This window comes from Neofelis nebulosa, chromosome 12, assembly GCF_028018385.1.
Source record: "Neofelis nebulosa isolate mNeoNeb1 chromosome 12, mNeoNeb1.pri, whole genome shotgun sequence".
Taxonomy (NCBI): domain Eukaryota; kingdom Metazoa; phylum Chordata; class Mammalia; order Carnivora; family Felidae; genus Neofelis; species Neofelis nebulosa.
The window spans coordinates 66,698,323-66,723,784 of NC_080793.1; the positions used below are offsets into that span (position 1 = coordinate 66,698,323).

The window sequence follows — 25,462 nt, forward strand, 5'->3', positions numbered from 1 at the left end:
GAGACACAGAATCCGAAGCAGGGTCCAGGCTCTGAGCTGTCAGCACAGAGCCCGATGCGGGGCTCGAACTCACATACTGCAAGATCATGACCTGAGCCGGTGGGACGGTCAACCGACTGAGCCACCCAGGTGCGCCATAAGATATTTCTAATGCTGAGTACTTTCTTGCTTTGTCACAGTATAGCATGCATTTATTCATATGGCACATTTGGCCCAGAAAGCGGTTTGTATTAAAGTCCATGTAATGGTTTAAAGTTAATCATTTAGAGAAAAAATTTATTCCAAAATTCTAGCTTATTTTAATAATAATGATAATAATAAGAGCAACAACGACTGCTATTTACTGACATCTTCCTATGCTCCAGTCACTGTGCTAAAACGCCTTTTATCTCATGCATTGGATGTTTCCATAAGGTAGATGTTATTGTTTCCATTTTACAACTGATGACACTGAGATTGAACACCTTCATGGTCACACAACTGCTAACTGACAAATCTAGCATTTGAAAACCTAGACCTTTTTGACTCCCAAGTTCATAACCATTCCAACTTTGTCTCCCAAAATAGCACCTGCTAGAGAGAATAGGGTTTCACGGAGTTTTGAGAAGTTCAGGCTGTGGGCTGCAAATTCTAATGTAACTAAAGGGTGTTAAGGGGATGGATTTTTTTTTTTTCTTTTGAATCTTATTTCTTTTCCTGATGGAAATTTGGGTCATGTAAAATTTTTATATATGTCCAAATCCATGGAGTTCTAGGGGGAAGGAGCCAGTAATGCATACCCACAAGAAAATAAATTAGACCAAAGTAGGAGGACAGGAAATTTTCCTTTTTGTTTCTCTCTCAACTACCTAAGGATTCTGGGCCATTCACATTTTTGCAGAGCTTCAAGAGGACCTGACGCTAGGTGAATCTCACTCTTGGCGTGGAAAGAACTCACACGCAGAGGGGTGTATGGTACAAACTCATTAGTCATCAAGAAAACCTGTTCTTCACCTGCACCCACAGAATGGCTCTGTGCGCATTTCTGCAACATCCCTCGTTTCCAGTGCTGTGCTAAGAAACACATCAGACTCTCCCTTGTCTATTCAAATGATCTTTCCTGTTTGCTTGACGCTTTTGACAAAAAAGGATGGGAGGCAAAACTCTGCCACCCACAGCAAAGTGCTTCATTCACCTGGGCGTTGGAGTCAATACCTTGGCAGCCGAGTGCTGGAAGGGGCTGGGTTCAATTTTGAATGTTGTCCAGTACTCAAGCCACGCAGTTAATCACACACAGAGGCTGACTTCCCTTCCCAGGTTACCAACGTCACGGAGGGATCAGGGGTCAGGGGTCCTCGTTGCATCATCCGCTTTTTGCAAGAACGGCTGACACCAATGGCGATTTCCCCGTGCGCAGACTGGAGGCCCCCCGAGAGGATGGGGCCCCCAGAAGCTCCACTTCCATCTGGACCTTGTGCTCCCAATCAAACACAACCCACTTGGCGGGCGGTGCAGAAACCAGCTGATGCAGCTCTCGTTGACCCTTCAGACTCGACCTTTCTCCTGTAATCTCTAATCTTGTTTTTAATAAATGTTTAACTTCTGGATTAATTTCCATGATTTCTGAGGGTAATTTTTCACAACTCAGATAATGTGTTCTATGTGCTTGCTGAGCTGTTGCTGCACTCAACACTGTAAACACTTCAGATTGCTGTTGTCTTCCTAATACTCTCCCTTATTATGTGGGCTTGCGTCGTCAATGAAATTTCGTCTTTATTCTTTCTGCCATCTGTATAATCGCCAGCGTTTAGAAATGCTTGCTCCTTCCTTTCTTTGCCACTGGGAGAAGAATTGTTTGTTCAACCTTCACTAAATCAGTATTTTTCTGGCTTCTTATCTCTCATTTCTTGAGCAGTGGTATATAATTAACTCTGAAATTTTAATGTTTTTCACTTTCCTGCCTTTTCTTTGGCAATTCACCTGCTTTCTACTTTCTTCCTCTCCATCTGCTGATCCCAGGGAGGGGTACTTCTCGCCCACATCATTATTCTATTTGTTTTTTAAAAGGCTCTGTGGTTTGTTGGAAGAAGAAAATGTTATCTGCTGCCACAGAGCCTGACTGGTCTCTTTTGTCATTTTGCCCGAGTTCCCTGGGTCACGTCTCCTATCCTCTGTACGTGGCCGTGGGACTCGGAGGCGCCGTGTAATGCCATAATGGAACCACATTTAAAAGCTGGACGGATTCCTCAGAGTACTGCTGCTCTAATATGCTCCCATTACCGGCATGTGTCGATATGTGCCCGAGACAGCAAAACTGCTGGGAGGGTGTCTGAAAACAACGGAGAACATCAGGATGATGTGGATCTTGGCAGATTTTTTCCAGTGTTTCTTTTTGCCTCCTGCCATACCACAAGCAGCCTTATTTTATTTTTTGTTTTGTTTTGCTCTTTATTATGTTGCCTTTTCTTATAATAGCAAGTGATTTAAACAAGAAGTCCTGTGATATGATTTTCCAATCACTTATATACAGCTTTTAAAACACAAGCTGAAGAATGCTGCGCATACAGTCATACATTTTATTATTGTTTTTCTTTTAAACTTGTAACTTGAAAACTATTCTAGGGGCACCTGGGTGGCTCAGTCGGTTGAGCGGCCGTCTTCGGCTCAGGTCATGATCTCGTGGCTTGAGAGTTCGAGCCTCGCGTCAGGCTCGCTGCTGTCCGTGACGGAGCCCACTTGGGATCCTCTGTCCCCCTCTCTCTGCCCCTCCCCAGCTCGTGCTCTCTCTCTCTCAAAAACAAATAAATATTAAAAAAAGAAAATTAAAAAGAAAATTATTCCAGTCTTTCCCTCTTTTTTAAAATTTACATTGTTTACATTTGCATTACTATTTTTACATACTAACATACAGAGATCATGTGTCCATACTTATAAATATCACTTTTCATGTGATTTTTAAGAGGTCGAGTTTGCCTTTTTTAGGACCCTGTCTTAGGTGTCAGTGACCGTCCTGTGTCCTCCGAGGACCATGCAGTTACTGGGTGCTCCACCAACATTTGAGGACTGGATGTGAATTGAATCAATGCATTCAATGGAAAAAGTCAAATGATAGATTGCAGTGGTCTGAGGGGGGATATGAAGAAACCAGATTCTGAGCATCTAAAGGTATCCCACGTTTTTTTAGTTTCCTGTTTTTCTTGTTGTTTAATTTCTTTAGAACAACGAGAACATTTTCAAACCTCTAATCAGTGGTGATGAGTGTCCTCGTCAGACCAGAGAAGATGGGAAGCTGCTTCTCAGGATCAGCATTGGCATGTGATTTGGGTATTTATCTCTCTGAGATGATTTATGTCTGGACCTACCTGGAAGTCTGCAGGTTGGACCACATGTTCTCTTGAGGTCTTTGCCAAGCCAAAATTTTTCGAATTCCTTGGTAAAATGTTAGAATTACCAACTCACACTTGCTTCAGATAAAACTCGCAGACAGCGGAGACATGAAGGGAAGTTACCCTGCATAACCCTAAAAGCTTACAATTTGCCTTTCTTCTACAAGTGGATAAGATCAACCCTTTAGTATCATGGTATTTTAATTGCTCTGAGATAATAATTTTTGAAGTGTGAGTCAGATCCTATCATTTCCCAGTTGTAATGCTCCAATGTCTTCTTTTGCAAATGGGATAAAATCTAAACCCTTTACTGTGGCTCTGCATTGCTCTCCACCACCCAGGACTCTGTTCATGCTGGTCTGTGTTTTACTCATCTTCAGTGGCACCCGAGGGTTCCTAGCAGTTGCTCTCTTCTGGGGAATATGCCTTAAATTCCCCTGGATTGATGTTTGAAAATATGATTCCCACCTGCCCTTCCTCTCCTCCACCTTCTGAAATGAAACTTTTCTGGGAGTGAAGCCCTGGGGTAGGTATAATATTTTGAAGCTTCCAGTAGATTCTGATATACACCCACATTTGGGACCTACTGCCTCACAGGGAAGCCTCTGGACCTGGCTGCTGGCCTGCCCCCACATGGCTGGAACCATTTTCCTTATCATTCAGCGATGTCATTAACTAGCCTAACTCTTCAAAATCCGGGCCAAGGAAAAGAAGGCACAGAGACAGAATTTCCCTTTCCCATCTACCTGGGGCCCTGCCATTTGACCTTCTGCTTCCAGTCTAAGGTGCAAGCCCCACTGCTCTGAGAGAGCCAAGCTCCATGACCTTCTCTCCTACCCTCGCCCCTGCCTGCAGAGGTGATCACATAGAACTTCTGAGTGATCCTGGTGTCCCTCACCATCCCTGACACAGAAGGTGAATCCTCTAGGATCTCCTGAGGAACATGACCTCTGGGAGCTCTGGGGTGCTCACATCACCACCCCAGCACCCACTGCTCAGACTTTTGTTCTTTGGTGGAAATTCACTATTCAAAAGTAAACGATTCAGTGGCGTTTAGTACAATCATAATGTTGTGTGACCATCACCTCCATCTAGTTCCAAAACATTGTCATTGCCCCCAAAGAAACCCCATAACCCTAAGCAGCCACACCCCACCCCTCTCTCCACAGCCCCCAGCAACCACCATCTGATTTCTGTCTCTATGGATTTACCCGTTCTGGACATTTGGGCAGGGAATGCAGGAATTGCTCTGGCCCAACTTAGACACTGCCCTTGCAGGAGACCAGCGCCAGCCACTGTTCCAGTTTACTTTACCCTGAACCAGTAAGCTGTGGCTGGTGGGGGACTGGGTTGAGGCCGGGTCACAGGGCCTCCTAGGCCAGGAGGGGCTGTTGACTGTGTAACTTCTCTTGGAAGGAAGTGTGAGAAAGCATGCCAATATGATATCCTTAGAACAACACTTGAAAATAATTTGCCGAAGTCTGCTTTGCTAGAGAGAGAACTGAGAAACCAAAGAGCCTGAGTAGAGAAAAAATGAAGAATAGGAACACCGAGGAGACAAGTTTTACAGCTCAGTGGTTTTCCAAGTGGCTGAACCGGGTGGTTCACAAGGCTTGGCTGTAACAGAGGTGCCTACACTTTGGTATATAACAGATTCTCCTGTGTAGTGGCTTAAAAATACAGATTTCCTGGATTCAGCTTCCTTGGGTGGGGCAGAAGTTCTGCTGGGAATCTATATTTTAAAAATATGCTCCTCTGATGATTCTGATGCACACCAGAATTTGAGGAAAAGTACTCTATGGGAATTTTCAGTAACAGGAGATTTAAAACAATGGAGAATCAAGGCTTTACCCTGGTGCAAAAGTTCCTTCTCAACTGCCTGACATCTGTTCTGGTTCTGGGGTGTAATTACAGCAAATGAGAAATTACAATGCAGTTTGAAGCTTAATAGTCATAATGGTAATGATAATAATTATGATATAATAAAAAGGCAGTCAGGTGCTAGGAATGGAAAGGGATACAGCCATGTAAGAGAAGAAAGGAATCCAAATTCTAACTAGGAACTTTCAAAGAGGACTTCTGAGCCAACAGGGAATAACAGGGAATAACGGGGAATATACCTGGAAATACCTGGAAAAGCCTGGACAAAACAACGGGTGGTCAGACACAACATTATATCAGTTTTTCCCTCTACATATACTAGCAATGAACTATCAGAGGTTGAATTAAAACAAAAAACCATGCCATTTATTATAACATCAAATTATAAAATAGGACTAAATATGACAAAAGATGAACAAATCAGGTAACTTGAAAACTACAAAACACTGCCGACAGAAATGAAAGAATAGCTAGATAAATCAAGACACATGCTGCTGTAATTGTGGGTCAAAATGTCAATCAAAATGCTTGGGGGATCTTGTGGGGTGCCTGGCTGGCTCAGTTGGTTGAGCATCCAACTTCAGCTCAGGTCATGACCTCATGGTTCATGGGTTCAAGCCCCACATCAGGCTCTGTGCTGACAGCTCAGAGCCTGGAGCCTGCTTCTCTCTCTCTGCCCCTTCCCTGTTCACACTATCTCTCTCTCTCTGTCTCTCAAAAAAAAAAAAAAATTCTTGTGGGATTTTGTAGAAATTGATAAACTAAAATTCATATGGAATTGCAAGGATCTAGAATAGCCCAAACAGCTTTTAAAGAGAAGAACAAAGTTGGAAGACTAACACTACCTGACTTCGAGACTTATTTTAATGATACAATATTCAAAACATATGGTATTGCTATAAGACAGACAAACAGATCAATGGAACAGAATATGGAGTCCAGAAATGAGATGCACATATATACGGATAACTTTTTTCTCACAAAGTTGCAAAGGCAGTTCAGTGGAGAAGGGAAGGTACCAAACCACTGGATTTCCACATGCCAAAATTTCAACTTGGATCTGTACCTTGCACCAAAAAGAAGAGTCAACTCAAAATGTAGTAGGCCTAAAGGCACACCTGAAATTGTAAAACATGTAGAAGAAAACATAGGAGACAATTTTGCAAGCTTAGGCTAGGCAAAGATTTTCTTAGATAGGACACCAAAACACAATCCATAAAAAACAAAACAAACAAACAAAAAAACCAAACTTGGTCAACAGAACTTCACCAAAATTAAAAACTTCAACCCTTCAAAAGATACTGTTAAGAGAATGGAAAGACAAACCACAGTCTGGGAGAAAATATTTGCAAATCATATATTTGATAAAAACACTTGTATGCATAATATGTAAAGAACTTTCAAAATTCAGTAAGAACACAGCTAAATTTTAAAAATGAGCAAGAGATTTGAGCAGACACTTGGGAGAGGAAGACACATGTTGACAAATAAGCATATGAAAAGATAGATATTCAATATCATTGTCATAATTGAAATGCAAGTTAAAATTACAATGAGATACCACTATTAGAATGACTACAATTGAGGGGCGCCCTGATGGCTCAGCCAGTTGAACATCTGACTCTTGATTTTGCCTCAGGTTGTGACCCCAGGATTGTGGGATCAAGCCCTGCGTCGGGCTCTGTGCTGAACGTGAAGCCTGCTTAAGCTTCTCTCTCTCTCTCTCTCTCTCTCTCTCTCTCTCTCTCTCTCTTCTTCTTGCCCCTCCCCCCTTCTCTCTCAAAAGAAAAAAAAAAGAAGAAGCAAAATTTAAATGATTAACTATAGCAAGTGCTGGTGAGAATGCAGATCAATTGGAACTTTCCATACAATGCTGATGGCAATGTAAAATGGTACAATGGCTTGGAAAACAGTTTGGTGGCTTCTGAAAAACAAACCATATAGCTATCATATGAGCCAGCCATTCTATTCCTATGTATTTTGCCGAGAGAAATGAAAACATATGCACATAAATTGTGTAGCGTCTTTGTCTGTAACAACCCCAACCTGGAACAGCCCACATTTCTCAACATCTGAATAGAGAGACAGTGTGGTATATCAATTCAATGGAATGCTATGGAACAATAAAAAAGGATCAATTATTGATACTAGAAACAACTTAGGCAAATGTCAAAGTAATCATGCTGTGTGAAAGAACAAGAGTACCTATCGTATGATTCTGTTTATGTGAAATCCTGGAAAATACAAATTACTGTGACAAAAAACAGACCAGTGTTTGCCTGAGTGTGTGGGGTCGAGGTAGGAGAGATTACAAAGGGATATGGGGCAATTTAGGAGAGCAACGGATATGTTTATTTAGTTTGATTGTGAGAATAATTAAACAGGTATATACATGTGTCAAACTTACCAAATTGTGTATTTTAAATGTGTTTGTTTTGTTAATTATATCTTAATAAAGCTACTTTTTAAAAAGGAAGATCTTGTAGACAAGCTCACTTCCTGTGAGTCTTCAACAGCAGCTGGGAGAATAGGTCTAGAGCAGAGTCTGATGACAAAGCAGCCTTCGGTCACTTGGCTGGCCACATGCCACCTGGAACATCTCTCCCAGGGATCCAATCACCTCCAGCACCCACAGAGGCAAGAAAATGTTCCAAAATGTGGCTCTGGCTGTGTCTGGATTATAATTAAAGCTACAAATAACCCAAAATGAATTAAGTCTCCCCAGCTAACGTGTCACTCCTAATTTAATCTAATTGGCCTCTGAATGAGAGTCTCAGCCTGCCTCAGAGGCAAAATTTTCTAAATGAAGTGAATTTAAACTGCTAAGTAATTGCAAACTGGGGGCTTTATGGTTAGAACAATTGTTATTGTTCTTTGATTACTTGCTCAACTGGATTATTCACTCATTACCATTGGAACCACTGAGACTTTGAAGTGGGGCCCTTGTAGCACATAAATAAAGCATTTTATAAGACAAACCAGAAGGGAGGGTCACCCAAACCAGCTTGGCCTTGGGGAACTGTTGATTATGTTGATTTTATGAGTGTTTGGAGAATCTTAAAGCATATTTCATGAACAAATGAATAGCCTGTACCACCCATTCAAATAACTGGTGGCTTACTACCCCTGCGTTTGGAGGCATCAATTTCTATTTAGCCCCAGGATCTAAGCAATGAGCTTTGAAGTCATCCCATTTAATCAAATTAACTTACTGTTCAACAGTTTTGACCTTAAGATGCAGCTGTCATACCTGGGTAGACCCCTACAGCAGCTGTGGGGAGAAAAAAAAAAAGATCTGTGTTCTAGACAATTTCTCATCCCCTGTGTTATATGGACATGTTGCTGCACATCTCTGAACCCCAGGCATGGAAGTTCTGTAGGAAAAGTATCAGCTTTGCAGGAAGAACCCACCTGCTGTGACTGCTGCCCAGTTACTTCTTCTCGCATGAATCATTGAACTTCTTCGGGCTTAAGTTCCCTCTTGAGCAGGAATGGCCACCTCGCAGAGCTGCTAGAGAGACTGAACATGATCAGTTATGTGAAACATTTCATACTTGTGAATGCTGTTATTTTCCTCATCTGTAACAAAGGAATTCAATCAGGGGATTTGAAGAGTCCCTGTGTTAGTTTCTGTAGCTGCCATCACAAGGTACCATGGCCTAGGTACCGACAGAAATGTACTTCCTCACATTTGTGGAGACTAAATCTGAAAATCAAGGTGTCAGCAGGGCTGCGGTTCCTTAATGGCTCCAGGGGAGAACCTTTCCTGGAAGGAGTCAGCTCTGCATGCTCCTCAGTTTGGTGGCCACGTCATTCCAGGTTTTGCCTCTCTCTTCATATCACCTTCCTCTCTGTGTGTCTCAAATCTCTTTCCACCTTTCTCCTGAAGGGGCACTTGTCCTTGCATTAGGGCCCACCTGGGTAATCTTGGGTGAACTCATCTCAATATCCTTAAATACATCTACAGAGAACCTTTTTCCAAATAAGGCCGCATTCAGAGGTTCTGGGTGGACATATCTTTTGGAGGGAGCCACCATTCAACCCACTACAGTCCTCTTTAGTGCTATTGTCCTCATATTTTGGTCTGGATGTCAACATTTGGTCAAGCTTCAACAAGTTCAAGTTGTCTATTGAGTAGCATAAAAGGTATGATGAATTTTGACATTTTCATATTGTCTGAAAATACGTTTCTTCAACATAGCCATGTAAAAAATGCATCCAATAATTTGCTATGGTGGGAGGAGGGGCTATGTTGAGAACAAAAATTTATTGATGACAAATTTATGCAAACTGGACAAGGAAGTAAAACTTTCAAGCAGCCTGTGGCACCATAACAACAACAACAACAACAAAATGTGTGGCCAGCAGGAGTTGTATTCAATTATCAAGGAAGTAGAAGGAGCAACTGTCAGCACTGAGCCAAGTTTGCCAGAATTGGTGCCTCTTGGTTAATAACTTTTGTATTTCTCCTTCAGCTGGTTGATGTCTACTAGTCTTAAAAGCTTCTGTGGAGGGGAGCCTGGGTGGCTCAGGCAGTTAAGCATCTGACTCCTGGTTTCATGACCCACAGTTCATGGGTTCAAGCCCCGCATTGGGCTCTGTGCTGACAGTGTGGGGCCTGCTTGGGATTCTTTCTCTCACTTCTCTCTTTGTCCCTCTCCCATGCTCTCTCTCTCTCTCAAAATAAATAAATAATGTTCTGAAAAAAGTTTCCGTTGAAAATAGAAAGAGGAAGATGTTGGAAAGAATGCTCATAATAGATAATAACAGCTCACTGTACTTCCTTTGCAGATGGTCATTAGAATTATGCAAGTGTGGGATGTCCCCATGTTCTCTGATCCTCATTTTGGAGAGTGAGCCACTGGGGAAGTCTAAGGGTATGGGATGTGTCATAAGAACCACAGTGGCCAGATTTAAATCAGGGCAAAATGGACATTAGGTGAGTTAGCCTGTTCCCAAATGACCTGTTTTAAAGTATAGGATTGGATCCATAGCATGAGTCATAAAAGTGTCTGGATTTCATATTCCCTCCACCCTGTGGATGAATAAGGTCAGGATAGACTCTTCTTTCCTCCCTTCCTCTGGGTCCTCCTAGACATGGATACTGGGAAACTGCTGGGTTGGTGACTACCCTGATATGTCCTCTCTGTACTTCCTATATCTCCTGGACCACCGCCCATGTTGTCCCAGTTAATGACTCAGTCTCAGAATATCAACTCATCATTACTTGGCTGGCAGAAGAACTCAACTTCTCTGATCTCCATTCCAAGAAGGTGGTTACGTGCACAACGAGTCTATGTTTTCTGAGGGCTCTGGAGGTGGGCAGCCTAGACCTTAGGGGGAAGAGAGCTCTGTCTCTGAGGGCTGTGCTCTTGGGACTCGTGCTGTGTGTTTCTAGTTTTGCATCTCCAGCTCTATTCTCCATCCTTCCCCAGCTGCTATAGGCCTTGGGAAGCTGAACTATAATACAGCATCAAGGATTCCCTTGCTCTCTGGCTTCCAGTTGGGTTCAGCCAATGTAGTGTCACAGAGAGAGGGAGGAAAGTAATGTTGGGGCATTTTATTCATGTTCCTTCAGGGTCACTGTCATCCCTCCACCCCTGGTCTCAGCTCCTGACTGGCAGCCTCCTCCACCCTGCCCTCTTTGTGGTAAGGAGGTCCTGGTAACCTTCAGGCCTAGGAATAGTAATGAAGTCCTTCCAGTCCTTACTTGCCCTAGAGTATTGCATCCTCTCTTGTGTCTTACTTTTCCCCTGCACAAAGCCTTGTCAAGAGTCCCTTTATGTAATTCTTCTGAAATCACCCTGAGTTGAGTGTGCCATCTTTCTCCATAGAGATCTGAACTGATGCAGCCCCTTCATTTATAAAAATTAAATAAAATAATATCCATCTCATAATGTCTTCAGGATTAAATCGGGTAACACATGAAAATCACTCAGCATAACAATGAGCACATAGTTCTCTGCTCAGTAAATGACAGTCCAAGACATATTTCAGAGTGGAGTTGGTATGGCACTCTGATTAATAGTATTTAGCATCAATTCAATTCAGTTCAGTCCTACCAAGATTTACTAAGCTCCCACTGGGTACAAGGCAGTTTCGTGATCATTTCAAGGTTTTGGAAACATCACTTTGGATGCCACACAGGGAATAGGGTAGATAGAAGAAGACCAGTTAGGGGTTTTTGCCATAGCCTGGATGAAAGATGGCAGCTTGGGCTGGACTGGCACCAGAGGAGCTGAAGAGAACTGGACCAATCCAAAAGGCATGATGAAGATAAAATGAATAAGAAAATTGGGGGTGGATTGAATACAGAGAATGAGGGAGGAGGGTATCAAAGAAGAAACTTAGGTTTCTGTTTGTTGGTCATGTCATCATCCAAGAGATAAAATATTGGGCTGAAGATCTGGTTTGGTGTGGAGGGGGTGGGAAGACCATGAGTACAGTCTTGGGTTTGATCCAGGTAGGCATCTAGGTAGGGAAGTCAAGAAGCAGTTGGAGCTGATGACACCAAATGCTGACAAGATGTGAAACCATAGGAACTCTCATGTGTAGCTAGTGGGAATGCAAAATGGCACAGCCACTTTGGAGGACAGTTTGGTGATTTCTCACAAAACTATACATACTCGTACCCTGTAATTTAGCATTTACACTCCTTGGTATTTATTCAAAGGAGTTGAAAACTTAGGTCCAGCCAAAAATCTGCACAAGGACATTTATGGCAACTTTATTCATAATTGCCAAAACTTGGAAGCAATCAACATGTCCTTTAGTAGGTGAATGGATAAATAAACTGTGCTACTTCCTGACAATGCAATATTATTTGGCACTAAAAAGAAAAGAGCTATCAAGCCATGAAAAGAAATGGAGGAAGCTTAGATGAATATTACTAAGTAAAGAAGCCAATCTGATATGGCTACATACATATGACTCTAATTATATGGCATTCTGGAAAAGGCAAAACTGTGGAGACAGTAAAAGAGATTGGTTGTTATCAGGGATCAATTGTTGGGGGGAGGGATGAATAGGCAGAACACAGAGGATTTTTAAGGCAGTGATAATTCTCTATGTGATACTGTAATGATGGATATATGTCATTATTCATTTGTCCAAACCATGAGATGTACAATACCAAAAATGAACCCTAAGGTAAACTAAGGACTTTGAGTGATTATGATGTGTATATGTAGGTACATCCTTGGTAACAAATGTACTGTTCTGGTGAGTGATGCTGATAATGGGATAGGCTATGCATGTGTGGGGAATAGGGTATATGGGAAATTTCTATACCTTCCTGTCAATTTTGTTGTGATCTTAACACAGCTTTAAGATATGGGCTTAGCAAAACAGGGGAGAAATTGGATATATGGATCTGGAGCTCTAAGGGGAGATGTAAGATGGAGACTGGATTTAGAAGCCATAAGAAAACAGATGGTAATTAAGATCATGAGCTAGCCTTGGGAGACCACCCACTGAGAGGGTCCATGAAGAACTCGAGAGGTAACAGGAAAAGCAGGGGAGGGTGTGACAAACTCTGAGAGTTGCAAGAAAAAGGGTGTATGTCGGGTATGTGTTCCTAAGAAGTCAAGAGGAGAACTGAAAATTATCTGTTAAGTTTAGTAACATGAAAGTCATCAGTGACATGACCCTGGCAAGAGTTCTTTCAATGGGTGAATAGAAGTGAAAGTAACCTTTTTCCATTTTCTCAAGAGATTTGACCGTGCAACTGTAGCTGGAGAGGAGTAAGGGGGTTAAGAGAAGGAATGTGAAGGGTGCCTGGCTGGTTCAGTCCATAGAACATAGGACTCTTGATCTTGGGTTGTGAGTTTGAGCTCCATGCTGGATGTAGAGATTACTAAAGAAAAAGAGAGAGAGAGAGAGAGAGAGAGAAGGATTTTGGTTTGCTTTTAAGATGTGAAGGATTTGAACATATTTAACTGATAATGAGATGGATCCATTTGAGAGGAGGTAGGTGAATATGCAAGGAGAAAGGGGAGGTGGGGCAGAGTTTACTGAGAAGGTCAGTGGATCGGCTCCAAAACTCAGATGTAGAACTGGCTTTACAAGAGGGAAGGAGAACTGGTTGCAGAAGATGTAGTTAGATTTCTAGCTGAGGCAGGAGAAGTTAAAGAATTGGTTGGGGCAGATATAGTTAGATTTCTAGCTGAGGCTTTTAGTAAATCAGTGAAGGACGAGGTGAGTGGCTGGAAGTTTTAGAATAGGTGAGTGAACTGGGTGGAGACGTGTCCAACAGTGTTGAGAGAAAAGTGTCGCCTTATGAATTTATGGTGAACTCCAGGTATCCAGTTGTGTGACCTCCAGCGGTGCCCAGTGGGGAGAGCAGATGGTTGAGCGTATCTAGGGGGAGGTGATAGAAGACAGGAGGGTAAGGCGTTGAGAATATTGCCAAGAAGGACGCTGAATTGATGCCTTCTGGGATCTATGATGGAAAAGGAAGGCTGGAACAAAGAACTGGATTAGGAAAAAATAAAAGATGACGAGCAAGCCTGAGTTCACTCGCTCTGTGAATGTTTCCCCAGTTGTCTTGGGGAGAAGAGATTCTGCCTCCCCCCTGGTTCTTCAGGCATCCATGGAGATATTAGCCCTCACCCAAGGCTGTGGTTGTTTGTGTTTATGATGCTCAACAAAACTTTGCTGAACCTACTACACATTGCCAAAGACTAAAGCAGTTATCAGAGTCATTCATAAATAGAATGATTAATCATAACCATAAGTCATAATAATGCTGGGTTTTTTACTTGCCAGGCAAGGGAACACACCAGTGAAGAAATTCACTGACATGGTTTCTGGGAGGAGGAAACTTGGGGTTTGTGTTTTAAGAATTAGGAAAAACAGGGGCGCCTGGGTGGCTCAGTCGGTTAAGCATCCGACTTCAGCTCAGGTCATGATCTCGTGGTCTGTGGGTTCGAGCCCCGTGTCGGGCTCTGGGCTGATGGCTCAGAGCCTGGAGCCTGCTTCCGATTCTGTGTCTCCCTCTCTCTCTGCCCCTCCCCCATTCACACTCTGTCTCTCTCTGTCTCAAAAATAAATAAAAAACGTTAAAAAAAATTAAAAAAAAAAGAATTAGGAAAAACAGGGGCACCTGGGTGGCTCAGTCAGTTAAGTGTCCAACTCTCAGTTTCGGGTCAGGTAATGATCCCACGGTTTGTGAGATTGAGCCCCGCACCCGGGTCTGTGCCAGAGCCTGCTTGGGATTCTTTGTCACCCTCTCTCTCTGCCCTTCCCCTACTCATTCTCTCTCTCTCTCTCTCTCAAAATAAATAAATAAGCTTTAAAAAAAAAAAAAAAAGAATCAGGGCACCTGGTGGCTCAGTCAGTTAAGCGTCTGACTTCGGCTCAGTTCATGATCTCACAGTTCATGAGTTCGAGCCCGGGGTCGGGCTCTGTGCTGACAGCTTAGAGCCTGCAGCCTCCTTCAAATTCTATGTCTCCCTCTCTTTCTGCTCCTCTCCCGCTGATGCTCTGTCTCTCTCTCTTTCAAAAATACATAAAAACATTAAAAAAAAAATAAAAAAAAAGAATCATCCTCTCCTTTAAAAAAAAAAACAAAGAAAGGAAAAACCAGTTTCAAGGTGGCTATGCTAATTAAGGATTGACAATAGTACCCTGGATAGGATGGTTTAGAAAAAGTCCTATTGTTCTTTGGTCACAAAGGAGTCTTCAGTGACTGCCATTATGGGCCTAGCGTCTAGGGTCACATCAGCCGGTGAGAACCAGTTGAGGGGAAGCAACATTCAGTTTTGCTGTCTCCTCAGCAAGTCCTGCTCTTAAGTGAACACATTTTCTTTCACGGTACAGTGTGTTGTTCCATGCCCTGGAGAAGCAAAGGCAGTTCCTGCCGTCCTTGGAGCTTATAGCCCAGTGTGGAGGGCAGAAGGGAAAGAGCAGAGTAGGAAGAAAATAATGGAGGAGATCCAGGCAGCAGGAGGGACCACAAGAGGGTAGCTGACCCAGCACAGGGGCTGGGCCTCTGGAGACCTGTCTGGTGGAAGGAAATTACCAAGGACTAGAGCTGGTGGAGGTGGGTGGATGGTTTCAGTGAGGAGGCAGTGGGTGGTCCAGCCTTGAGGCTGGAGAGAGCCAAGCCTTACATGAGACCTGGATTTGGAAAGTCTGGGAGCCAGACAGGCTGGGCATGGGCTCTGGAGTCAGCCCGTCTGAGTTAGAACCTGGTTCCCCTGCTTATTAACTGCGTGACCTTGGGAGAGCGACTTAACTTCTCCAAACCACAATCTCCTCCTTTGTCAAAGGGCAATCACAGCTGCACTTAGTCACAAGGCCTTGTGGGGTCAAATGAGATAATTGGTTTGAAAGCACACTTAGCATGATGCTAGGTGTGTAAAACACACTCAACAAATAGCAGCTATTATTATTACACAGGGTCAAAGAATGTAAGGAAGGAATCTTGCAAAAACATGTAGTTCTACCTCCTTATTTTTCAAAGAAATTAAGTGACATTCCTAAAGTGAGTTGGTTTCTAGATGAGCCGTTCCTGGAATCCGGGTGTTCACTTTCTCAGTCTCATCTGATGATAAAGAAGCAATATGCTTAGTGCTTGGGCTCAAATCCCCACTCTGATAAAAGATACTAAGTGACATTCCTAAGGCGAGCTGGTTTCTGGCAGAGCTGGTCCTGGAATCTGGGTGTTTCCTTTCTCGGTCTCATCTGATGATAAAGAAGCAACATGTATAGTGTTTGGGTTCGAATCCCCACTCTGCTACTTACTACTCCATGGTATTAGACACCACAGTAAACCTGTCTAAACTTCTGCTATAAATTGGGTCAAACACCTCATTATGTTGTGGGAACCTCCTGAGTAGATCAGCACCTATGTACCCAATTCATCATAATTCTCCTTATACGTTGAAACTCTTACGTAGCCAAAATCCTGGTAAAAAAAGGAGGCTCTGCCCTGATCCCCTCCTTTTCAAGAAGGGATTAAACTAGATGACAGGCAGCTAGGACACCAGCAAGAAACCCAGCCAAGGCAGCTTCCTTATGCCTCCTTTGTGACCTTTCTTCTTCTCATTAGCTAAAATGATGAAGCCATCACACAGAAGCCAGGTCTCAGGTGAGCAACCCGGCAGACCATGAAATGGTCAAATTTCCCTATGCATCCTTTGGTTCGGGGAGTGGCCTTGGAGTTGGTTCAATGTAGTAGGTACAAATTCATTGCTGCAGAGTGAGATGTGGGAGGAAGGGGAAAAGGGCAGGAAGCTGTTCTGCAGCAGCTGGAACACTGGGAGAGGGAGAAGAGGGAGTTCACTGGAAGGAATTGTGGGGTTTGGTGACATGCAGTGGTGGTCTTACATGTCCTGCTCAAGAGCTGGGTTTGTTTTTCCCAGACAGTGGGGGGCCATGAGAGATTCTGGAGTGAGGGAGTGACAAGATTTGAGCGCCTTCAGGGGAGATAAAGCATTAAGGGCAGAGATGGACGATGACAGAAAGGAGACTAGAGAGAAGTAGGGGGATGGGAGAGCTGTTTCAGAAGCAGAACAAATGTGGCCTGATTGGGTGTGGGGCCCAGGAATACAGCAGGGTCAAGACTCCACTGAGGTTGCGGGTCTGTGTGATCAGACAGGTGGCAATGTCATCTTGTCCAAAGATCCTGCTCGGAGTCCCAGGTTTACTCCACATGGTGTCTGGACTGTGGGGGCCTCTAGGTAGGTCAGTACCTACGAAGATTATAATTCTCCTTGCACATAAAGGCTCCATGAAGTCAAGACCCTGGTAGAGAAGGCGTCCCCACCCTGATTCCTTCCTCCCCAAGGTCTCTGCTGCCACTGGCCGGTACAGACTCTAATCCAGATGGTCACAGGAGCCTCCTGCTTGTTGTTTCTTGCTCCATTTTCTCTCCACTTCAATCTACCCTGCGTGTTACGACTAGGAAAAGTAGTATCCTGCACATGTTACTCATCATTGAGTAACTCTGATGGCCCTCTGCCGGCCTCAGTGTTGCTTCTCAAACTATCCGGGGTGAAGGACCAGTTTTAAAAAACATTTCCAGTCCATCATGGGTCATTGTTTTCATAAAATACCCTAAAAGTTAATTTCCAGAAAAATGAAATAAAAAAGATGTAAAATATACATCCCAAATATTTATTATCAGATTCAATAGACATAAATTTATTCTGTCAAATTGCTATGGCTTTTTGTGCTCAGATTCTGTATTTGTTATGGGTGGACAACCGACTTTGCAGAGCAAAGTCACTGCCACCCACAGTGGCAGTGGTCTACAGGACAACATTCCAACTCCTTACCCTCTTGTTCAAACCCTCTGTAGTCTCAGGCAAACTACGCTCCAGGCTTGCTGGCCATTGGTCTCTCATTGACACGCTCCACCATGTCAGTCTGGCTTGCTCACTGTCCTTCAGATTCATCTTCAGCTTTCTCAGGCTATTTCATGTTCCCCTGGCCCTAGAATGCTCCATCCTGGCTGCCAACCCTTGATGCCTCTTTAAATTCTAACAGCAGCGGCAGCAGATGTAGATTGAGGATTTCCTAATTTCCAGGCCCTGTGCTTTTACTCACGATTTCACTGGATCTATGTAACAGGTAGTTACTAACATTTGTAACATCTTTTATAAATCAGAGCAGATCCAGGGTTCTCGCTCTAACAACGATCATCAGCTGAGGAATGGTCACCTATCTGGGCCAGTAAGAGTTCAACACCAATTTTTGCTGGAACAAGGGGGAAGAGCTCAGCTGATAGAACTTGGGTCTGGAAATGCCTGAGGTCATACGCGCTACTGTAAGGGGAGGGATGTCTGAAAGTGGTAACACACAGAGGAGAGGGAAGCTGAGCAATGCAGGGACAGCCCCCTAGCTCCAGTCCTGGTCTTCTTTGCTTATTCTAGTGGATGCTGGGATATGCCACCCGGTTCTTCACTGAGGACAAAAAACTTGTTCTCCAGCCCCTGGCACTGTTGCCTTGGCAGAAGAGAGCCACCTATCCTGTGTCATGCCCCTTTCCAGGGCAGCCTATAGCTAATGATGGGTTGACCTGGGGATGTAATTACTGGCCCTCTTGCCCCCAACCCAGGACAACTCTGAAGGGTCATCCCAGCTTAGAGCTCTAGGCAGGGCCCGCTGGGCTCCTTACTGCAACCGCACCGTGGCTCAGCTTCTCCCCTCTGCCCACCCTGGTGCTGCCGTAACCAGCCTGTTGCTAATATTCTCAGGAGGGGTGAGGAAATAGGGCTAATTGCTTTACATAGGAGAATGGACCACTGGGGTATGGGGTGGAGCAGATTTGGAGAAGAGGAGGAACCACAGAACTACAACATGGTTTGGGAAGGAGTTTCAAGAAGTCAGTGGGTCCAAAGCAGGATGGGGAGAACTTCAAAACCTTGCCACAGGAGAAACAGGTGAAGGAAGTGAAAATATTTGGTAGAGAAGGAGAGATTTGGGAAGATTATGACCGCATTCTTCACATATTTACAGGCAATCAAGTAGGGGCTGGATCAAACCCTTCTGCTGGGTCTTCCCTTTGACCCTCTACAGTTCATTCCCACACATTCAGATCAGGTCATATCGCTCTCCAGCTGAAAATCCTCCAGTGGCTTTTCACCATACTATTTATACTCTTTTTTATTCCTTTGAGAGAGATGGAGAGAGAAAGAGAGAGAGAGAGAGAAAGAGAGGGAGAACCTGAGCAGGGGAGAGGCAGGAAGAGACACTTCAAGCAGGCTCCCAGCACAGAGCCTGACATGGAGCTCGATCTCACAACTGCGAGATCACGACCTAAGCTGAAATCAAGAGTCAGATGCTTAACCGACTGGGCTACCCAGAAGCCACTTGCCATACTATTTATAGAACACAAGTGTCTTTTCAATGACCTGGAGGTCTTTCCTAATCTGGTTCTTGCTTTCACTTTCCCACCTTATCTCTACTGTATCTTCCCCTCACTTACTCTTCTAGCTGCACTGGCCTTCTTTTTGCTGTTTGCTGAATACACCAGCCCATTGCTACCTCAGGACCTTTGCACCAGCTGCTCTCTTTGGCTGTTCTTCTATGAGCTCTTTATTCACTCCTTTCCCTGTTTTGTTCAGTCCCTCCCTCATTGCCCTGTTTTGTGTCCTTCCTAGGACTCTTTGCTTACTGAGATGGTTTTGCATCTTTGCTTCTTATGTGATTCTGTCTCCTGACTATCTCTCATAGAGAATGCAAACCTGACATGAAAAGAGATATGTCTGTCCTCTTCACCACTGTACCTAAAGCATGTGGTATGGTTTTGGCACACGGCAGGTGCTCATAACTATTTGTTGAGTAAAATAATGAATGAGCACAGGCTTCAAAAGTAGCTCTAGAGCTGAGAGGTGGACAATCTGTAGAGCAGACTTTTGAAGCTGTAGCTGGCAGGCTCAAAGCCTCACCATGGAGGTGAATGTCACTTAGCAGGGAACCAGCAGGCCACTGGGAATGTGGGGTTTGCAGTCAGATAGATCAGGGTGTACATCTTGGCTCTGCCATGATGGCCACAAGCCTCGGACAGGTTCCTTGACCTTGAAAAGCCTCAGTTCTCTCATCTGTAAGGATAGGAGTATGAGCTGAAGCCACTCCCTAGGGGCACTTGGATGACTAAACTTGGGAAGCCCTCAGTGAGTGCTGGGCACTTAGCAAGTGCTCAATAGATGTTAGCTCTGCAGTTTGGCTGCTCAGTTTCTGTTGCTTCAGAGATTACTGGTCCTACTGCCATTACCTCCATGAGGCTACAAGAGCTGGGGACTCACATGGGGACCATGCTGCCACAATCCCTTCCCAGGCAACCAGCTGATATTTTGTTCCCTGTCACACTAACTGCCCTGGGGGCCGGAAGAAGCAAGCAGAAGTTCCCTGGGTTCAGGGGTGGGGGTGGGGGTCGTGAGTTACCATCTAGACTGTAACTTGTCCATTTCCTGCCACTGACACAAACCAGAGCTGATCTCCTGGGGTTGGAGGCAGGTGAGGAAACAGTGAGCAGTTTCTTCGCAGGACTCCTAGCCGTTACAAGAGTCCCAATATGGCACACGTTACTCCAATCTGCACTACTACTGTGTGAAGCTGAGTGTGTTTTGTGATGAAGCAGCAGGAGAAAGCTGGGGTCCTGCTGGGAGCAGCTCTGCCACAGGGGTGGGTGGAACTGGGAGGGAGAGGCCCTGTGTGTAGAGGAGCCCACCTTCCGCTGGTCCTGCACCTTCCTTCCTCTGGCTAACACGCAGGTGACAGGTTTATGCATCCTGACCCAGAAAAGAGCTGGTCACGGTCAGCCAACATGACAGAGGGGACACTATTGCACAATAGGTAAATACAGGCTGAGGCTATCATCTCTATGTCCCTTCTGCCCCTTTGTGACGGCAAGGGAAATTTCTTTCTTCTATTCAGATGACAACAGCAGCTGACACTATCCATACAAAGAAGGAAACACCTACACGGCATGCACTCACGGCAGCCTGGGCACGGTTCTGCAGCACTTCACCGGTGTCGCTTGTATAATCCTATGCGGTGGCCAGCATCATTACCCCCCATTTACAGATGAGTGAAATGCTCCTCAGCGAGGTTAGTAACTTGCACAGGCTTATGCCACCGGCGACGGGCAAGGCCAGGACGGTAACCCAGGCGGTCTGGCTCCGGAGTGCGTACTCGATCGCCATGCAAACTGGCCTATGTCTAAGGGGGACGGTTTGCCTTGTCCACGGTGGGCTTCCCGTCACTGTGGTGACACTCTGATAGGAAAAGATACGATTCAGTAGGCAGAGAGGGAAAGGACAGACCTGAGGTCCCTGGGTGGGGAAAAACACATAGTTTGGAACAATGCTGGGAGGGTCTGACCACAGCAAACCCCCTGGGGCGTCAGGTTCCCCTTAAGAATGTAACAGACACCACCTACTCCCCCTCAGGTTCCCTCAGGAATTGACGAAAGACCTAATTGAAAACAAGTAGACCTAAAAACGTATGACCCACAAGGAACGGTCCTCACGGTGAGAATGAGCCAATCGGGAATGGACGGCCACAGATGCCCCCCCCCCCCCCCCCCCCCCCCCCCCGCCCAACACGATGGAAACGAGCCAATCAGGAATGGACAACCCAGCACCGAGAGCTACCCGGTCAGTAAGGGTAGGACCTGAGAAGGAATAACGGGGAAGGGATGGGGCGGTGTGACCAGGACCTTATCAAACAAGGACCCTCGCCTACAGTCCTCAAGCATTCACTTTCGAATGTCCTCTCTCTGTAAAGAGAGCTTTCATACTATTCTTCCTTTCTGATCTTATACTCTAATAAACTTGTGCCTGCTGCCCATTTGGTGCCCACCTCGTCATTCTTCCAAGTAGCGAGACAACGAACACTGGGTATTGCAGTAAAAAATCCTTCAATGACAGGGGTCAGCAACCGAGCTAGACAGAGAGGTCTCTGGCGTGTGTTTAGCGTATCCTCCGTGTCTGGCTTGGAGCTGAGCACTCTGCCAACAGCATCTCACGTCAGGCTCGTGACACCCCTGCCAGCTAAAATGGTCATCTCGCTTACCAGGCAAATATACTGGAATTAAAGAGATTGGGTAACTGGCCTAGGTCTCTGGGCTGGTGAGGCTGGAGCTGGGAATCCAGCAGGCCTGACTACCCCAATCCAGATTCTCGAGCACTCACCACGGCCAGTTTCCAAAGGATTAAACATCAGAGGCACTGGATTGGACCAGCTGACTTCTGGGGTCCTAGCTAACGTGAGATGTCCCGGGGGCTAAGTTTCTGACACAGAACCCCACAAACCCTTGAATGGCGCTGGTTTCTAGGCCAAAGTAGTAGTCGCTACGTTTCAGATATTATATTTAAGTATTTCACTTCCCAGCCTTTTTTCTCAGTGAAGGCTTCCTTCGCTACTCTGTCTAACCTTCACCTTCAACATTCCCTGTCTTGGTTTCCTATTTCATTTTTCTCTACAGCTCCTATGGCTCATCTAACATACCCATCTATTGTTTATGTTTAATCGTCGCTGTTAAAATGTAAGGTCAAAAAAAGGCAGGAGTCTTGTCTGTTTTGTTCAGGCTCTGTCCCCAGTGCAGCACAGGACAGTGCCTGGCACATAATAGGTGTTCAATAAATGTTGTTCCACGAATCAGTGTATGAACTGCCTGAAGACAAAAGCTCGTGGCTACAAAGAGATCAGGATGTGGTCTACTGAGTCTCTGGCCTCAGTGGGGCATTCAGGAGGCATTTCCCTGTGTCGGCGACTGTTTTTTTCTGCCACACGCAGACACTGAAAACTGGTCTGCCAACAAAGCCCGAATGAAAGAACCAGCCAGGGCCATCAGACAAGTGAGGCACAGGGAAGCCACTTCTCTGGAGGTTGGTGAGAAGAGCCAGATCACAGGCCCAGCAGGTTGGTAGAGGGCAGGGGGCAGGTTGGCGACCAGGGGGCAAGTGGGGCTGCGAGCGGCAGCCGGTAGGAGCGCGAGCGCAGACACCCGCAAGTGGCCTAGAGCGCGCACCCACCAGCCCGCCGCAGGGAGCACTAACGTAACCTGCCGAACTTCCGTTTTATAACGAGGGGAGGGGTGTTCAGGGCTGCACCTCGTGGCAGGGTCGTTGCGGGGACTCGCGGAGATCATGCAGGTGGGCCTGAGCACCGCTCCGCAATGTCGGAGGCCTTGGGCAGGCGGCGCGCAAGCGTGGTGAGGCGACGGCGGAGGAAGGACAGGTGGCGGCGCCTGGAGGCAGAGCCTGCGGCCGGAATCCCGGACGTCAGCCGCGGGTCGGCGTGGGCGGAGCCGCAATCTGAGCAGGGCGGAGGCCCGGGCGCGGAGGTGTTCCCGGGGGCGGGAGGCGGCAATCTGTGTCTATAGGCTCCCTTAGGACACACCGCCTGAACCTGGCCTTGGCCAGTTACGCTCCGAGTGGTGCCGACGCGCTGCGCGGTTGCTCAGTCCTCTCACGGCGTCCAGCCGTACGCACCTGCTGCCTGCACCTGCTGCCCAGCCCGCCACAGCCCGGCCTCAGCATGACGGACCGGGCGGCCTTCGACACGGATATCGTCACCCTGACCCGCTTCGTCATGGAAGAGGGCAGGAAGGCCCGCGGCACAGGCGAGATGACCCAGCTGCTCAACTCGCTCTGTACTGCGGTCAAAGCCATCTCCACCGCCGTGCGCAAAGCGGGCATTGCGCACCTGTGAGTCAGGCCTCTGGCCATCGGGCAGCAGCGTCCTGTCCGTTCCGCTGGGGATGTGTGGTCCCCTTCCTCCTAATGCCAGCCTGCCTGTCTGTCTGACAGATGGGAGTCTGTCTCTCTCTTTCCCTTTTCCTGGTAGCCTCTTTCTCCCAAAGCCTGTCCAACTGCACTTATGCCCTGGCTCCCCTCCCTTGAGCTTGGGGGTGCCCCAAGGGGGGGTTGGACCTGGCTCACAGTCCACAGCCGTCTCCATTCTGCAGCCCTCTCCTCTGGGCTGAGCAACCTGCTTTGCACCCACTCTCCGCCTCTCCCTGGTGTAACTGGCTAGCCAGGCCGAGCACCTGGCCTGCCCACCATACCCAACCGGGCCTCCTACAGGAGAGTGCTGGCGCAGGTGCCTCCTTTCCCTTTGTCTTCTTTGACCTCCTTCACTTCCTCTGGAATTGGGGTCCCAAGCTCAGGTTTCTGATTTAGTAGTACCTCCTTGACCCTAAACAAGTCCCGTTAGGAAGAAAGGAAACCCAAGGTAGGCTGGGAGGAAGCCTGCATGCCCAGAGCTCCCAAGAGTAGCAATGATTGCGAGCAAAGGGCTGCTATAGGTCTGGGGTGTCTGAGAGTCTGCATTTCTAAGAAGCTCTGCTGTAGGTGGTGCAGATGCTGAGAATCTGCACATCATGTTGTGTGTGTAGCAGAGGAATCATGGGACATGGGATTCAAAGGGCGCCTTTTTATGAGGCTTTTGTAAGTAACACAGATACCCTTCGGTTTACTCTGGTGTGCACAGGTACTTTGTATTTAGATTGGTCCTCTGCCCTCACTGCTTCCTAATGTTTCCTACACTTAGGAATACTGTAAAAATGTGTATGATGCTCATAGCTGATCTGAAAAAATATAATGTGGACGACCTGGATTCCTTTTCTAGTGAGCTGTCTGGCTTTGGTCCCATACAGTGGGTTGGCGGAGCTAATTCTTAAAAAAAAGGGGGGGGGGTGTCGATCATGTTTATTCAGATGATAAGCAGAGACGGGCCTTGCTGGGATTGGAACAAGTATGTTAGGAAGGTGGTCGTTCCATTACTATTTCACCTACAGCCACTTTTAATAATATGTTTCAAAGGAGCCTTTGTTTTAGGAAATACTCAGTTAACATCTTCGTTCAGATTTAATTTACAAGTATAGGTGCCCTCACCACCTTTCTTGCCTTTGAGGACCAGGGAGCTTTGTGAAAAAGGGTGCTTGGCATTTCTTGTATTATTTAAAAAACATGTCAGTACCTTTCAAAATCCTCAAAAGACTCAGAAACCCAAGATGTGCTCTGATGTGTATCTTTCTCACCTTTAAAATAGCCTCAGCCTTAGAGGGACCTGGACAAAAGGGTGCTAGATAAGAGTGTATATTTAAAAAAATTTTTTTTAACATTCATTTATCATTGAGAGACAGACACAGAGTATGAGCAGGGACACAGAATCGGAAGCAGGCTCCAGGCTCTGAGCTGTCAGCACAGAGCCCGAGGCGGGGCTCGAACTCACAAACTGCGAGATCATGACCTGAGACAAAGTCGGACGCTTAACTGACTGAACCACCCAGGCGCCCCTAGAGTGTGTATTTTAGACCAGATAGTTGTAAATACCAGATTAAAAAAATATTGCTGTTGTGGGGCGCCTGGGTGGCTCAGTCCATTGAGCGTTCAACTCTTGATCTCAGTTCTGGTCTTGATCTCAGGGTTGTGAGTTCATGCCCCACACTGGGCTCTGCGTCAGGCGTGAAACATACTTGAAAAAAATATGTTGCTGTTATTACTATAAGCTACCTAATAAGTTGTACTCCTTGACAAAACTTCATATCACTCAAAAGAACACAAGGGAAACAGTGAAACCCATCTCATATCCATTTCTTGGGGTATCAACTATTAATAATTTACTGGTTATCTTCCCAGATACTTCTTTATACTCATACAATTTTATATATGGATATGTATTTACATATATATATATATATAGCCTATATGTAATATAGCAAACAAAATGGCATCACACTTAATATATTCTTCTGTAGT

The 25,462-nt window shown here is 45.7% G+C and overlaps 1 protein-coding gene and 1 long non-coding RNA gene across 2 annotated transcripts in view; one reads left to right on the forward strand and one right to left on the reverse strand.

The window, feature by feature from the left end:
* Window positions 1-6,577: 6,577 nt before the first annotated feature.
* On the reverse strand, window positions 6,578-22,917 carry LOC131491957 (uncharacterized). The gene is made up of 3 exons (XR_009251742.1): window positions 22,811-22,917; window positions 20,678-20,971; window positions 6,578-8,766 (listed from the first exon to the last, which is right to left on the reverse strand). It is a non-coding gene; the product is annotated as an uncharacterized LOC131491957 (long non-coding RNA).
* A 176-nt stretch (window positions 22,918-23,093) lies between these two features.
* FBP1 (fructose-bisphosphatase 1) overlaps window positions 23,094-25,462 on the forward strand; it is a 28,110-nt gene continuing 25,741 nt past the window's right edge. The window contains exon 1 of the mRNA XM_058695520.1: window positions 23,094-23,407. Within this exon, the coding sequence (XP_058551503.1) occupies window positions 23,238-23,407 (170 nt within the window). The 5' untranslated portion in view covers window positions 23,094-23,237. The remainder of the gene's footprint in view (window positions 23,408-25,462) is intronic.